The 17858-nt window shown below is 44.4% G+C and overlaps 1 protein-coding gene across 2 annotated transcripts in view; it reads right to left on the bottom strand.

Annotated features, from left to right (window-relative positions):
• Positions 1–1746: 1746 nt before the first annotated feature.
• Positions 1747–17858, bottom strand: part of agmo (alkylglycerol monooxygenase) — a 39763-nt gene continuing 23651 nt past the window's right edge. The window contains exons 11-13 of one of the 2 annotated variants that reach the window (XM_034611397.1): positions 15845–15927; positions 14582–14687; positions 1747–2297 (exon numbers count right to left, since the gene is read on the bottom strand). In XM_034611397.1, coding sequence (XP_034467288.1) covers positions 2217–2297; positions 14582–14687; positions 15845–15927 — 270 coding nt within the window. In that variant the 3' untranslated portion in view covers positions 1747–2216. Of the gene's footprint in view, positions 2298–6672; positions 7236–14581; positions 14688–15844; positions 15928–17858 lie in introns of those variants that run through there. The other variant, XM_034611396.1, reaches the window with a different exon arrangement.

Genomic DNA, 17858 nt, shown 5'->3' with positions numbered 1-17858 from the left:
GTGATAATGTCCGAAAAACGTCCTTTTTCTCAACGTTGAAGAAAGTGAAAATCTGATCTGCCCCCTGATCCGCATCTGCACCAACATTTTTTGGGTTCTTTCTTGACCCATCTCACCTCCTTCCACCAAGTTTGGCAGAAATCCATTTTGTAGTTTTTTTCGTAATCCTGCAAAACAAACAACCACACAAGCAGACAGAGGTGAAAACATAACCTCCTCGGTGCAGGTAATAAGGAATCAGATGAGACCCCACAGGGCCTCGTAAAAACAAGTCCCACTGCTCCTCTCCCATTCTCTCTCCTCGTCTACAAATGGTTTATAGAAATTGATTGAACATTAACGAGCCCGAAACCGTGTTAACTGTCTAATCACTGTCACGTTAATCAGTGAAAGCACCGCGTTACAGCAGAAGCACAATTCCAAATAGGCCCATACAGCAGAGAGCGCTGACACTGGGAAAAGTAATAAAGCACAATAATAAAATCAAAGAAACAACATCGGGCGTCGGCACTTGTTTCCTCTCGTAGATTCCTCTGAACGTTACTCCTCCAGTCGTCTGCTGTTTCAATGAGGTCATCGAACGCGTCACTCCCAGTCGGCTACAGGTGATCCGACGGGATCAGGTGACTGAGGTCAGAACATATCACATGATGTTCAAGCAGCTCAAACCAGTCACTGAAGCGTCTGTGTTCGTTAAACCTCAACACAGGTTGTATAACAGTAATTCAGTCATTTGTATCAACTGAATCCCGACGCCACGGTGGAACAGCGGCGTTGAATCCAGCGACTTCCTCTCACAGGCCAAAGTCAAATATGTTCGGATTATTCTTTGAGTGGAAAAATGAAAGACTGGACTTTGAGCTCGAACAGCAGTGAATCCGCCAAGTTTCTCTAAAAATATCTTTAAAAACAAAGAGTTTCAATCATCAGCAGCTTAAATAAGAAGTAAGAACCACATTATTTATGATTATAGCAAAAGTAAGAAATGATGAACTTCACGCTGCGTTGTGGAAATTTGCAAATATGCAAAAATGTATATCCTATATCTTATACTGTATATCCAGATGAGACAGATGTTATCTGCATCTGTTCGATACCCTCAAACGTTGTTGTTCCACTAAACCACCGTGAACGCTCCTGCACACGACGCCATCTGTGGACCTGCTAATCTGACGCATCATTAACATTCACACCTGCTTCTGCTCCTTCGCCCTTTTTCCACACACACACACAACAGATGTGAGCGGATGTCATCATAATTAACGTTACACAATGTCACACTGATTCATATTATTAATCTCATGATGTCACACACAAACAGATCTACACTGAATGTTGTGTAACGGTTTTATACTCATATACATTTACAGTGTGTGCATGTATATACATATTAAATACACATGTATATATGTTAAGCTATATTTTTATTGATACTGCATACAGCTTGTCAAACTTTACAGTAATAATGAAACACGTTGTTAAAACACCTAAACTTACAATCAGTTCATTCTCTGACCTCCGACTCTCTGTTTCCTCGATGTGCATGTTTTTTCCAGAGATGTGAGGAGCTCAAGTCTTTGGTCTCCAGATACAGTGATGTGCAGTTGTGCAGCTTGAAAAGAAAGATGCTGATTTAAGTGACAGTGTTGCGGGGGGGGGGGGGGGGGCAGCGACAGAGGGAATCACAACAGCACCATCTGCTGAGGACAGTTTGCTGAGATGAAAAACATCTCACTGCACAACCTCCACGGCTTCATATTTTGAAAATCTTCTGTCTGCCCTGTGTGAGTTTTTGGGGAAAGTCAAAATATAGGAGACTGACGAAGCTGGAAATGACGACGGTTTTATTGCATTTAGATGTGAACAAATAGAAACTGTACAGTGTTGTGCAATATTGCAGGTGAACGGTGAAATTAAAAGGCATCAACGTGAAGAGGTATAATGTCTGTTGTATAGATAAAGCTGAACATGTTTCTGTACACAGTAGCTCAGAGCAAACAGGTTAATAGATTAGTTCTTATAATAATATAACTGTTTAATTCTAAGCAAGAAAAGAAAATGATGAAGTTATTAGTTTAATATGTCACATGGTTTAATTTAAAGTTAGTTCATGAGTGATGATTAAACATAAACTCATTTGTCTATCTTCTCCATTGGAAAGTTGATGGACGCCACTGATTGGAAACACGTTACTAAAAGAATCAGTCGGATTGAGTTCAGTTGGTTTTCCTCCTGAGGCTGTGCAGCTGCGAGACGCTCTGCAGAACCCAGTACAGCAGAGAGAGGGAGACAAAGGCCTGGACAACACAGAGACAGAGAGAGAGAGACAGAGACGGAGACAGAGAGACAGAGAGAGGGAGAGACTTCATACCAGATTCAACATAATGTGAAACTTTATAGAGACTCAGAATTAGGACACTAACTGAATAAAGAGCGTCATCAGCATATACATGTACATATTGTGTTTGTGAAGTACTTTGTTACAGGACCTGCCCTGAGTGAAAGAAAGCTGCGATGTGACATAACACCCCCCTCCAAACAAAAAGATGTAATTATTTATGATTATCGAACACTAATGGAAAAACAGAGAGAGAATCTGTGATTAAGAGGAAACAGTGCGACCCCTCCACGATGTAGAAAGTGGAATCGGAGGTTACGGAGCAGGTCTTCTCCCCAGATGCTCTGGAGGAGGGGTCAGGGAGGTCGCCGCCATAGGGGACCTGGCTATTCAGAGAGAGTAACAGAAACAGCCCCCTTCCTCCGCCCCCCCCGCTGCGTTCTGGCCCATAAACTGCATCCTACATCGCAACTCCAGCCAAAACCAGCCCGCTGTCCATCACAGGCAGAGAGGCCTGATGGGAAAAAAAAGTAATGTTTCCTCCTGGACACGGCAGCTGTTTTCCTCCGAGAGCGAGAGAGAGAGAGAGAGAGAGCGAGAGAGGAAGAGGGAGGGAGAGAGAGAGAGAGAGAGAGAGAGAGGGAGAGGGAGGGAGAGAGAGAGAGAGAGGGAGAGAGAGAGAACAGCACACACCACCTCTCTCTTCCTTTCTACCGCTCACCTGCTCCGACACCGACGGACACAACCCAACGACGGACGGAACAAAAGGTAGCGAGGGGATTTATCAGCGGTGTAAAGACACTGGAAACATGTCAGAGGCCCTGATCCTTTAATTAACTGCTGGACATGTCTCTCTCTCTCTCTCTCGGCTCAGACTTTACACAACGTGCCCGTATAATTCACATGGTTTTTAAACTCCAAAGCGGAGAGAGGAGAAGTAAATCATATCATAAATCTGTAATTCAGTCCAGTGCGCAATGTAAATAAGTATTACTTAAGTACAGGTTACTTGTACTACTATTTCATTCTTCTATATACTTTTACTTTACAGGTGTAGTTATTGTGGTAGTGTACTCAGTTACTTTTACATCCTATACATGAAAAACTTCATACATTAGGAAGTAAAATTGATTAAGATGATCAGAAAACAGTACAATATTTAAAATGTTGACAAGTAAGTGGTACAGCAACTGCTCCAGTTAAGTATCCGAGTACTTCTTCCAGCACATATTTAGAGAAAGTAAAGATATGAAGCTTTTAAATATTTACATATTAAGATATGTCAAATAATAATGAACAGCATAATACTGGAAGACGCAATGGATTCCTGATCCCGTACATTAAAAAATGATTAAAACATTTCTTAAGGATTTGCAGTGATTTAATTTCCTTTTACTCTTTCTATATTTTTAACGAACATCAATAATAATGTTTGGAGGAAAAAGATTGTACTTGACATTTTTAATTAAATCAGATATAGAGTATAAATAGAGTTAAGCATAAATACAGGGATCATTTCTTTAAGAGAAGAAATTTCTGATTGATTTGCAACAAACTTCTTTTGAATATTTCCAATCTCTCAAATAACTGTGAGGAGAAAAAAGGTGAATGAGACAACTTGACAAAACAGTAACTGGGTAAAGAAACTTATAAACTGACAGATAAACTGTATATATGGAATCCATCAGGCACCGAGGCCACGCGATGAGTTTTTTCAGATCCTCTCGATGTTTTTATTCTAACTTTTCCAGCAGGTTCAGCAGATCCTGTGGGCAGTGCAGTGTCTCACAGGGGGAATCACATATAAAACCCCCAAATTAAAATTGTCTTGACGTTTGAATTCCAGCAAAACGTTCCGGATGAAGTCGTTTCACAACCCTCTTGTCCCTCTAAAGTCCACTTAATACAATTTAAACACGATGGCTTACAAGTCCAAATTCCCTGAAGGAAAAACAGATGGAAGATTAGAAAATAACATGGCGCTGCGCTGCGTCCACCTCGGAGACGGATTGGGATCGAGAGCCGAGCGCCGGCTTGGCACAGCCTCACAAATCACATTTCACTGAAACACGATCGAGGTTTCTATCAAAGCCGCATGTTGAGGGCACCTATTTTTTCGTCCGTTTCCATTTCTCCTCGTTTGCCCCTCTGCGTTGCCATTTAATGGACTCTGTAGGAAATCCATGTGGGACAGATTACACAGTGGAAGGAAGCGGGTTTGATCGTCTACAAATAAGCACCACGTCCAGACAGCAGCGGCTCCCAAAGTGGAGATCTCAGCAGATCAGCTCACACTCACTTTGTTTTGGGCAGAAAGTACTTTGTTAAGGGTAGTAATACAAAAAGCCACAAACCTGTGGTTTTCTGTAGATTTGACTCTGTGTCTCTGTCGACTTTTATTTACTCGAAGACGCAGAGGCTTGTTTTTTGTTTTTCTCCAGCTCCACTGAAGCAGATGAGGGGAACAGCTAGGGCCTTGCTCAACAGCTAGTGCCTTGCTCAACAGCTAGTGCCTTGCTCAAGAGCTTCTCAGAATTACAGAAGGCGTTTTCTAGTCTGGTTCAGTGAAGTGGAGGTTTTTCTAGAATCCCATTTCTGATTTCACTACACAAAGTGAATCAATTTGCTATATCGGCACTTTTGTCCAGAATTGTTTATACATATCTAAAAATCTATTGGATCATGTGCCAGCTCTAGTTTGGTTTTAATTGGTTAATTGATGCTTAGTGATTGATATTTCCAGCTGAGACTAACTCGCGATTGGTCGAGTGAGTGTATCGGAGGAACCTCGATACCACGGCTCCAGACTCTGGCTCCACATGACACCATCAGACTGAGATGTCAGGATGTTTTGACTCGTCCATCTGGATTTACAGTCCAGGGCTGAGTTGGACAAGCCGAGTCTATAATGTCTTAAAATGCTGATACAGGACAGTACATTAAAGTGAAATGTACCATACAGAGGATAAACTCTTTCAGTCTTTTCATCCATACACAAACTTTTTGTGAGTGGGATTAACCGTCAGTAGTAAGGCTGTAAAACTCAAATGTCCTTAAATCATTAAGTCCTCAACACATTATACTGGACTTAATTTTCACTTCCTGCACCACCAATAAAAAACTGTGCAACAAACTAGATTATGGATAAAGAAGTTACAGGTTTTATATCCAGTTACATAACAAATGTGATTGATATTCCCCAAATAAATCAACATTTAAAAGCCGATCTTTGACCCAAGATGATGATTTCACGTTAAATATTAAGAGTCACATGAACACTGCTAATATCGAGTTCTCCATTTTGGGTCATGACATGCAGACACGAGACAGGTGGCAGCAAAATAACCCCCCCCCCCCCCCCCCCCCCCCCCCCCCACCACCAGCTTTCAATGAGCAGATACCTGCAGCTTCATGAGGAGTTTATTGTTCCCATGTGTCTCACGATGGAGGAAACATCATGTTAATCGCAGCCCGACATGAATTAGGTTTATTTGCGCAACTTGGTCCAAAGTAAAACATGAAAACATCGTCCATCTGCAGCTCGTATGCAAAAAAACTATCTGCGCCGACCTTCAGAGCAGCAGTGATCAAACTCTACATTAACCAGAGTCGAGTCAGGTGTCGCTGATGGATACGAAGCATGAAGCTCTGGGCTCGAACCCCCCGGTGACTGTCGTCCAGCTTCCAGCGGGTTAACATGGCAGAGCCTCGCTGCTCCAGCTGCACTCGTGATTGAAACGAAAACACGGCAGAGCGGCTGCTGTCAGACCTGTGATATATGACCTGTAATGGGATGTTTCCAGAGCTCCCCCTCCACATGGCTGCCTACAGTCCACCGGACCTGGCCTGAGCTGTATCGGAAAATAACTCTGAGCTTCTCAGTCCTAACCTGGCTGCAGTGTGGAGACGAGTGGGTGGAAGCTGCTGCATCTGGACATTGAGAAACTGGTGGAAACAAACCGCAGGAAGTATCTGTAGATTCTGTTCGATCCTGAGCACGACTCTTTATACACAGCCTCTTTGGATTTAGTTGTATTCTGTTAAAGAATCAGACCAACTTGCAACAGAGCAGCAAAGAGGACCATGTGAAATACACAACTTATACCTGATGAGTCAATTAGACAAATGTGCAGCTACACCGACACCCATGCAAAGTCTAAGTAGATATTACACTTTAAATCTTCTTGTAGAAACACATGAAATGCAGAAAAGTGTATCTGAACACATGTGCAGCAGTGTTCGCCTTCACCTGCACATGTGTAGAAACATGTACCCTCCACACACACACACCCAAACACACACACACACACACACACACACACACACACACACACACACACACACAAACACACACACACACACACACCAAGGAGGACTTCCTGTCTGTTCATTACGAGCAGATATACAGTCTCTGCGCTCGGGCAGTTTGAGCAGACTCAGGAAGGATACGCTGAGCAGGTTAACGTCCCACAAGAGAGTCGGTTTAATGCCTCTCTGTAGCACAGCCATGAGAAATATCGCCATCACACTCCCACACTCCCACACACACACACACACACACACACACACACACACACACACACACAGTTGCTGCAGAACCCAAAGTGATTAAATGCAAATTTAGAAAAATCTGTAGAAAAATACAGGTGTTTAGAAGTTTTTCTGTTTCACATCTGGGATCTGTTCTCGTTTACCATGCGTCTGCTCGAGGGTCGAATGAAAGGTCAACGACGACTCATCCAGACCTTTACACCTCATTGAAAACACGAGACTCACGCCTGAGAGGAACTATTTTCATATCTGTTCGATTCCACTTCAGACCCCAGCAGCTTGGCACCGCCTCGGCCTGAGTAAGAATCATTAAGCACACGTCTCTGGGTGGCTGCAACCGGCGGACCTGTGGGTTAAGAGCGCACTAGTTGGCGGACATTTGGGAGGGAGGAGAGGACAGGAAGTTACATTTACTGCCATAAAATCAAGTCCTTTGGAGCAAAGAGAAAATGTCTGGTTCCGTGGTGGATTAGTTCAATGGGATTTCTCGGAGCAGATGAACGAGTCTCCGAGGGCCCGTAAGGAGTGTATCTTTACCCAGACTCCTTTCATCCATCCCGGGATATTTATAAAAACATTCCGACTGCAGTTTGAAGCCAATGGCTCTTGAAGCCATTCCGCGTTCTTGCCACATGTGTGGCATTCTGGGTAGGAAGGTCCAAAGAGGCGAGTAATCAACGTGGCCAATTTTGGGGTAATGCAACACAAATGGTGCAGCTGTAATCAGCTAAACAAACAGAAACATGTCTCATCTCTGCCAGCTTGGTTCAAGGTGTTGGGAGAGCTGGCACCTCGTTCAAGTTTATTTGTCCGAGACGCTTAAATGTAAAAATCTGGTCAACTCACGAACATTTGCCACAAAGATAATGAGTCAACCTGCAAAGCTGGTCGAGAAAAGTGCGAGGCTGAAAAAGGCCATGAGGCAAAAAAAAAACTAAACCCCAACGCTTTCTAAAAATAAGATTCATCAGCTCAACTTGCTGCGTCAGAAAAGAAAACATCTCTGTTCCAACCGTCGGGTCAGGACCTGAGCAGGGAGAGGATCTGTCACCGTAAAGAGCAGCTCCGACGGGGGGGGCGGGGGGGCGGGCACTGTGCAACAGGGAGTCACAGCCTCACAGAGGGAGAACGAGGTCTGGAGCAGTCAGGTCCGATAGAAGCTTCACAGCAGGTAACTCACGACGACAAGGTAGAGACGACATGAGGATCAGGTCAAGGCCTTTTAGAGGGTCAGGGTTTTTTGGGATGCCTGTGCACCTGAACTCAAAATGTCGGACGGTCAGGACAGAGTCACACGGACTCGTGGTCAACAGACTGACCTTGATGACATCTCCTCTGCAGCTGCAACATTTGTTCTGAACAATCGACTATGCAGGAGTTGCACTGAAGAATTACATTTTAAACTAGATTCAATTTGAGGGGGCCAATCCAGGGATTTCTTATTTTAACGTTGTGAGACAGACATTAGTCTTGATGAAGGTAAACTGTCTCTGACTGACATCCCGGTTTGTGTCAGTAAAAGTTCTGCAAAAGTTAAAAACCCAAAGAGTTTTCAATTCAAAAACACCTGAAGCTGAATATGAGCAGAATGTGTCTCCTTCAAAAACTGCAGCTGACAAATCAACAGCAGGCGCTTTTGAACAGCCGCAGTAAAGGAAGAAAGCCGGAACAGCCAGTTTCTTTTGCAAGGGGGGGGGGGGACTGCAGGCCACTGTTTGTGCTGCACAAATATGTTTGTCGCTGAGTTTTGGACGGAGGTGAAAGAGAAAGTTATTGGGTCGGGGGGGAAATCACAGAGCGATCAATAATTAACAGGGGAGCGAGCCACACAGAGTCAGCATGAGATGTTTCAGTCTGTGACAGGCGCACGCTGGGTCCACATGCCAGCCAACATTACATCACTGGGACATTCTACAGATACAGAACAGAGTCTGCAGAGCCTGCCACCAAAACAGGGCAGTGGGCCTTAAAATAGGGTTTAGTACATTTATTAAAAGTCGTCAGGAGCTCAACGTCAAAGTGTCAAAAGAAAAACAACGTCGTCCACAAAGTTACTGACTCATTCTGAGATAGTGTCTTAAATCCTGTTTCTGCTTTTAAAAAGGTAGATGGACAGTATGTGTCATGTGTAGCACTGACCTGACCACTTGGTGCTTTTGAAATTCAGGCCACATCCACACTAGAGGGTTTCAGTTTTAAAACACATCACCTCTGCTACGTTTTAACATGACACCCACATTACTTTGAGCCCCTAAAACTGAGAACTCTGTGTGAGATAAGAACTAAAGTGACAGAAACCATCATGTATTCAACAAGTACTGACTTTTTAATTTCGCCCATGCACGTCCCGTTTACTAACATGGAGGAGACAGTGTGCTCAGGAATACCTTGATATGTGGAGGGAAGGTTTTCAGACCTGTGGCATCGACGTAAATACTCTTTATTTGCCACTCGTTTAAGTTTAGGTGTCATATCAGGGGCTAGAAAGTTGGACTGACGCATCTCCTGAAAAAACATGCAACCATCGACCTTCTCATTACACGTCGTTGGACATCAGGGAATAATATTATTGTCGTTCAGTCTTTGTGTGACCGTGTCTATTCCCAACTCTGCAATGTTAGATCTGAAGTGCGTCCAAAGCTGTAACCTCCTGTGGCTCATGGATCCTGGCAGCACCAGACATTTTCCAGCTGACTTTTGGCAGGAAACGGAGGCTATTGTGAAAAAGGGGCCATGAAGAATGTCTTTTTACTACAATATGAGACGTGCGATGGTTAGCCAGTGAGCCAGAGAGCGCCGTGAAGAGAAGGAGATTAATAAACCGAGAGCAGAGTGATGAAAGCTCGCACTGGAAGAAGGATCGCTAAATTAATATGCTGCGGCTCCACTGATAGATTCTGCATTAAAAAATCATTGACTTATTTATACTTGAATTTGCGAGCAGACGTCTTTGGAAATTGGCTTTACAGTTCTTTACAGTTCTGTGGAATCAGGAGGAGGAGGAGGAGGAGGAGGAGGAGGAGGAGGAGGAGGAGGAGGAAGAACAGTGCAGCAGGAATCATCAGGTTCAATCAGGTTCACATGTTGGCTCCGAGGCCGCATCATAAACTGGACGACTGTTGTGTTTCACCCATGAATTAAAGCACAAATAGGAAGACAAATTCAAAAGAAAGTCGACGCTGGCCGCAGAAACTAACCCCGGGAAGGCCAAACTAAACACGGCGAGAAAACCCCCAAAGGGCCAATTGCTGTTGGATTTCCATCGCTTTACCTGGCAAGTGGTTTGACAACATAAACCAAGCGGTTACTCTTTGACGGGCACGATCCCCTGCACATTGAGTGATAATATTTCACACTGTGTACGGTCTACCGCCCCGCTGTTTACTCCAACGGAACAGTCCTACCCAGCGTTTCTCTTTCAAATCCCTCCATTTTCTCCATGGGAGGAGATTTCCTTTCCTTTCCATTCCCGCGAGCTCTCGGGTGATGTCATGCTCGCAGAGTTTCCACAGCTCCACACGGTCCCGTTAACCTCAGCCCTGCTGCTCGCTACCACACATTCCTGCTTCACAGGGAGAGAAACGAGAAGAAAAAGGTCCGCTAACCTCGCGCACCTGAGATCTGGCGAGTGGAAGCAACACCTTCAGATAACGGCCAACCTCTCGCCGCGTGGCGTCTTATCTGCCCGCTCAGGGCGGCGAGGGCGGGGGGGAGAAACCACTTTGTGGCGAGCTGGGGCCTTTTGTTTCTGACATGAACTTCATAATATTGTTCTGACCTCCTCTTTCTGGCCCAGCAGCATTTGTCTTTCCCTTTAAAGTCTGGCAGACGGCGGCTCTTGTGAGATTGGAAAACACAATCAGCACGGAGATGAAAAGATGGAAAATCCAGAGGGGCTCTGAAAACAATTTAAATGGCTTCGTTTTCGATTTTTGGATTCAAACGGATTACGTAGATTTAGACGTGCCGCTCCAGTGTCAGACTTGCATGAGCTAATATACGACTCGAACGTCTCAGTCTTCATATATCTGCTGACATCTAAACGTGGAGGGCATCTTTTTATTATTCTATTTTTCAGATTTGACTATTTACAGCTATTAAAAACAGCTAAACTCTTTCAAAACAACAGAATTTCAGCCCAAACGCTTCCTTCAAAAGCCCAAACGGCTCCCAGCAGAGACAGGTGAATTTTTATGAGCTCTCCTCTGAAATTACTGGAACTTAAGCGGCTTTTTTTTTAAAGAATCACAGCTCAATTACTCTCAGAAATCCAGCGTCTACGCTCAGCGCTGCAGCATGTTTCCTTTTTCTGCCTTCGGGCAAAACCAGGGGCCCGAACACTTACACAACCATGTTACATCATTGCAGTCCAAACTTCACAAGTGGCCCCCCCCCGACGCTCACTCAGTGAAATACTGTGCGTGTGGACACACAAACAGAAAAGAGGGTGGAACACCAGACATTATAAAACAATCAGGTGCAACAGACGTGGGACTGAGATTAAACTCTGTTGGCAGGTTTTCAGAAAGGTGCTGATTTGACATAAATGCCGTGATGGTAGATTCTATTATTTTGTCAACTCCACATATAGAAAAGGGAATATTTTAAATTGGCAAAGATTCCCAACATGTTGGTATATTCCACAGTTTATCCATCAACTTATAATAAATAGAAAATGCAAACCAATATATAGAAGTGGAATTAAGAAAACAAACATAAATGCACATCTATTTTGAATTTCTTATTCTTTGAAATAAATGTTTTCATTCCCGCAAATGTAAACTTTAATACCGTTACGTGAAAATCCTCATATTGTTGTCAAAGTCATAAAATAAAATCTAAATTAAAGAGGAAAATCTACCTGATCAACTGTTTGAGTCATTTTCTTTCAAGCAGAGAGGCCTTTACTGCTTTTTTTATATAATCTGATATTCAATTCAATTCAATTTTATTTGTACAGCGATAAATCATAATATACATTCTCTCAAGACACTTTACATAGAAGACGTCACTTTGAGCAAAACTCAGAAAACTGCAAAACTGCTAAAGGAATTTTATTTTTACATAATATTCAACAGCCCAAACAATTAATCTAGAAAACAATTACGAGAATATTCAGGAGTGAAAATAATGATCCACCCTAATTATGTCTGTTACAGCATCATCGTCATCATAGAGCAACTTAATGTGACACATCCACGGTATCAATAGAACTATTAATAAAAGGAGTTGCTCATCAGAAGTTAAAAAGAAGAGGGTTGAGACTCGACTCCCGAGCAGATAAACAGATAAAGATCTTCATATTGACCGACAGCAAACGCACACAAACACGTCTCCTCAGCTACAACCCCAAGCAAACCACCGCAGCTCCTTCACACACACACACAGACACACACACACACACACAGACACACACACACACACACACACACACACACACACTGTTGCCAGCCTGGTGTCGTCTGCAGCGGCGAGGCCTTCATGCGAGCCGAGCAGACGTGGGTTTGGGGCGAGCGAGTGGGCGGCTGGGAGAGCGAGAGGCGGCCCTGGTTTACAGGTCAAGCCTGCAGCTTTACAAGGGAAATCTCCAGAGCCACTATAAATACCACTGTGAGCTTTAAGGGTGCAGTATATCACACCACTGGGTTTCAAGGACCACAGACCGACCTAGTTTTTGTAGTTTTCTTTTTTGTAGTCGTCCCCCCCCCCCCGTCCCCGTCTCCCCCCCCCCCCTTTTCCCAACTGTACGGCCGCATGAGCCTGAATACAATTAAATGTGAAATTTCCCCTCCTCCATTTCAAGGGACTGTTAATTGATTGGCCCGACTTCAAAACACGCCCTGCCTCTGCAACAAAGAGCTGCCCGCTCACCTCACGCGTCAGAGCCGTATATCATTAAAGTACCTTGAAGGTTTTGGGGGGGGGGGGGGGGTTCTTTTCTTCTCTTTGCTGTAGTCCTGAACAAAGGGCACAAATATGTCAGGAACCATTTCAAGTCCATCGTGAGGGTTTTTCAACGAGCCCCACCTGCGAGCAGCGACATTTATTCAGCTCAGTCTGATGGACTGCGACTTGAAATGAGGCCTAATGATCCGCTTAAGGAAACGGCTGCGTAAAAAAACCTGCAGCGCTGTCAAAGTGACACGGCCGCGCAGCATGTGCAGCATAAATCAAGACTTTCCTCCGGCTGTGAAGCTGGCTGGACGTGCACTTCACTTTAGACGGGGCTTTAAAAATATTGTAATTCATTCAGGTTTATTTTCGTTTTTTAACGGTGAGAAAAAGGGAAAAAGGAGGGAAACCCTCCAATTGTCTTCTGAGCACCTGAGCCGAGCAGATGTGGAGGCAGAGCGATAAAAAAAGCAGCGATTCGGCGCTCACGTGCAAATCTCATCAGCCAGCGCCAGTTAGCAGCAGACGGAGCTAATTGGTTCCAGAGGTGTTGCTGTCGTTCACACTGGCTGAGATGGCGAGCAGCGACGGCGGGCGGGGGGGGCTGAGGTAGGGAACGTAATGAGAGGTCAGCCGCCATCTACAGTCGGGCTGCCAGAGACAGAAAGGAACGCCAATTTTATGGTCAATTGGGCAACGCATCTGGACTCGTAGATCACAGGGCTGCAGGGCTGGACTTAACACCCGGCTCGCACGTACTTCACACACACAAAACAGACCACACAACACACAACCACACACACACACACACACACACACACTCTACATGCTACATGAACAACTTGCAGGCTAACAAGGTCTTAGACTATATATATTAAGATCTGAAGACAAAGTATCCCTGAGACAAACGCTGCCATCTTCTCATTTAGACCCATAGTTAAAAGTTCAGTGAAAGCAGCTGAAAGCAGCTTTACTCCTCAGTGTGATAACAACACCTAAAGTAAAGGCGACCATATTTGAGAAAAATCTATTAACTATGTCCATGTCTCATCCGCTAACATGGAGGAGGTGGGGTTTTCACTTTCCGGGAGCTGCCATGTCGTCCCCCTCGACACACAGTCTGTGGTTTGAAGTGTTTTCTGGACACAAACAGTTTTTTCCTCTTTCCCGATGAACAGGACGCTGATGGAGGGCGGCCGGCACGAGGCCAAACTTCAGCGTAAAAACCAAATGAACGAGCAATTTCCACATTATGTCATTAAGCTGTTAAATGAAACTATTAAACCGTTTCGGGAACCGTTCTGAAGATGGTGTGCGAGACGATCACAGGCTCCAGCTCAGCGACGTGAACGGACCCGGAGGAGGGATTGGTTTTGGTTTTGACCTCTGAACCTCAGCTGTTCGGCCACGAGGGACAGGAAGTGGTCAGAGAAAGAAAAACAAGAATTTGAACTTGTACACTTCTGTGACATTTGAGCAAACTGATGATGAGCGATGATGATGATGTGCTGGGATCATTATTACGGGGCTGAAGACGTCTCGTGACCGCGAGTTATGTCCATTTCAACTGTGGGACAACAAACTTCACATTTATTTTCTGGACGTTATGAGTCCATCAGGAATATTTCAAAACTTTACCACTTATCATTTGAGGGTTGTGTGGGGGGGGAGCTGGAGCCAAGTGGACGAGAGGAGGAGAAGTTCATACGATCTGTTTACTCGAGGATAAACGACTGCATATGTGAAAATAGATATTTAAAATTGTGTAACACTGAAACACCCCCCCCCCGGTCGTCTTACCTCTGTGGGCACAGCCAGTGACGGCAGCAGCGGCGCCACATATCCATACCTCTGCATCGTCACCATGACGACGCAGCGCAGCATCTCCAGGACAGCCGCCTTTGGCCTGAGAGGGAGGACACAGCAATGAGAGACACGGTGACATTTCATATCCGACCCATCTTGACCTTAAGTGACCTTCACCTCAGATTTCACTGTGATGATGTAACAGGAATAATCAAGTTTTTCTTAAATGGGAGACGCATCAACGTCCCGAGCTGATTGAGTTCGAATGGATTCGAGCCCTGAGAAGATTCACGGTCTATTTATTAGTGATGATATGTTGAGGTGAATAAACTTCTACAGTTGTTATTAGATGTTTAGTTTAGAGTTTCATCAGCTCAGCTCGGTTTGGAGACGAAGAGGAGACGTCTGCTCACCGGACCGACTCCAGCTCATTAACGCCAACATTCAATCCAATCTGGGAACTCAAGTGATGAAGGAAAATAAAGAAAAGTCTCTGAAAGAGTTCAGTCAAACTTCTGTTGTAATTCCAGCTGTGTGGGGTTTTTTTCTTTTTTTGTAAAAACTGATTTTACGATAGTCACGTCACAGAAACCAGACTCCGTCCTTATGGACTTTCCACCTGTCTGCTGAAATAATTTGATATCAAATGAATCTAATGCTTTGCAAATAATGTAATAATACTAATATTAACGTTATATAATGTGATGAATTTGCCTGCGTCAAAGATCCATGACTGGACTTGGACTTCCTGGACTTCTGATCTAACCGTTTTGGCTTGTGAGGCTGCGTTTGTCTGAGTTGCATGAAAGTTCAACTTATCAATAAAATAAAAAGGAAATTGTTAGATTACGTGCTTTTCATAATCTATCAGCTTTTTAATTCTGTAAATGACAAGAATTAAAATATCTAATAAAGTTTCTATAGTTGTCAAAATCACTTTTACACCATTAAATTAAAAATGTGATGTTGCAGCAAATCCTCACCGAGGCTGGTGCAGGTCAATATTTGGCATTTTTGCTTCACAATCAATTTCAGTATCAAAGCTGTAATTTTCCATTGACTGAATAATTTTTCTAATCGCTATTAGCAGACGTATGGTTTTGTTAATTTCTATCTTTACAGCCACCTTGAAACCTCCAGATTTATCTTTTCTCCTAATTCCAAATCCAGACTCTTCCTTCCTCATCGTTTTCCACTGAAATGTGAGAATGTGTCCCATGCCTCTATCACAGTTCACCCCTGAAGAAGTGTCCGTACCTCTGGTCCATGAGGAAGCCCAGGGCGGTGAGGGTGAGCAGGACGTAGCTGGTCATCCCCAGGACGGTCACCTGGGACAGCATCTAGGACCGAGGTGCATTCGGATGCCATGAGAAATGTGGACGGGGGGAAAAAACACATTAGAATCTAAACCTTAAATCAATATCGTGGCTGGTTGGGTTTCGCTCACAGGAGACCTGACTGGGAGAGCGCTCGTAAACCGCTGTTTGACTGTTTACCTGGCGCTGCCAACCCAAACATGTCTGACCTTCAGAGTAAGTGTACTGGCACAGGCAGGATCCTGCAGCAGAATGCACACCGCCTCCTACTTTACGCTGCCTAGTTTACGTAGACGCTCTAATCATCCCAGATGGGCCTCGACACTTGACCACAGCGTCGGAGACAGCAGTTTGAATCCCGATAGCTCGAAAACGGAGCCAAAACAACCAGCGTCGGAGCAGAAATCCCATGCAGATTCCCACCGAGCTTCTTTTTTTTTTCCCCGAGCTCTGCGGGAATGCGCGCACACACAAACAGACGCGCACAAACACACAACGAGTACACAACGTGATGTACGGTCTAATTGGTGTTCTCTAACCTACGGCCTTGGCTGAGGGCAGCAGCTGGAATCCCCGTGTCTCCTGAGGATGCCGTGGGCTGTCAGCTTTGGTTTATATTTCTCCGACACTCAATACAGAACCTAACAGCCAAATCTCCCCGGCTGCTCCCACACGGACCCAGACGGCCTGATATAGAAAACATAAAATCAACCCATCAACAGGATGCAATATAACAATATTTTTTCTAAGTGTTTATCCAAGAGTTGTAATCCATAAGCCCCCATAAGGGGCGTACTATCTGAGGCCTCACAGGGGAAAGATGATATGATTATGTTTTCCGTGAATCAAACGGGGGGGGGGGGGGGGGGGGGGGGATTTTGGGCTGAAGGAAAAAGAGACGCTCCAGACTGTCAAAGTTTGTTAAAGCTGAGCCGTCATTCCATCAGAGTTTAAAGGCTACGGATACAGTTATTTTTAGCGCGAGGTGTAATAAGCGGGGAATTATTTTGGTATCAAAGGTTATGTGAACTTATCTGTGGTTAATAACTGCCGAGGCTCAGCAGAACACACAGGCTTGGTCCCATACTCTTTATTTTTTTTATTTATTTGTACAATTAATCACCCTGGGGGTCCAGGTGATCGAGTCACTGAGCCCCAGAAGAAACTCCTCCTCAGATCCGTCCGTGTGGCCACATTTACAGGACCAAGTGGACGGGATGTGATTTGTTGCTTTTTGTAACCGTGTTAATTTTTAATGTGATCGAGTGTCGAGCTGCAGCGACGCCAGTGAAAGTGAAACATCTGGTGGCAGCTCTGATTGTGTTGTTTCTATTTGTCCCCGGAGACGAAGCAGATTAACTCATTACTCAGGTCGGGGCTGCAGACGGTGAAGTTCAGGACGTTACCACAGAGCTTCATCACACAGATTATACTTTTGATTACTCACATTTTTTATTATAACTTTGGATGGAGATTTTAAAAAAATTAAGCGTGTGAAAAATTACTTCCAGACTGTGGAACTTCATGACGCCGTTTCAAGACTGAACAACAACTTGGAAAGTCGGTGAAAATATTGGTACATGAGTTGCTGAGTTGTCATCACTTCTAAATAAATTAACATGATTTAATAATCAGCATTAAGCCAAATTAAGGGGACGCATCCTTCCATTTTGAAGGCTCTCCCCCGAATGCGTCCTTCAATCCCCGAGAAATAAAGGCTTCAACAGGTGGTTCCTTCTGAGGTCAACCTTTACGAGGATTCATCGTGCTTTGGGGACAAAACCTTTCTCAGACACGTGTCAACTAAACTGAGCAGCTATAAACACGTTCAAAAGAATTATGGGCTGGACAAAGTGGTGACGATACCTCGGCCGACCAGACCGTCTGATTTCGGTTCAGTCTTCACGGTCCACGCAGCCCAAGAAGAACGTCCCTATTGCTTTTACGTTTTTAAA

Source organism: Hippoglossus hippoglossus, chromosome 16, assembly GCF_009819705.1.
Source record: "Hippoglossus hippoglossus isolate fHipHip1 chromosome 16, fHipHip1.pri, whole genome shotgun sequence".
NCBI classification, from domain to species: domain Eukaryota; kingdom Metazoa; phylum Chordata; class Actinopteri; order Pleuronectiformes; family Pleuronectidae; genus Hippoglossus; species Hippoglossus hippoglossus.
The sequence above is the reverse complement of the archived record's forward strand: the minus strand, read 5'-3'. Positions and strand labels throughout refer to the sequence as shown.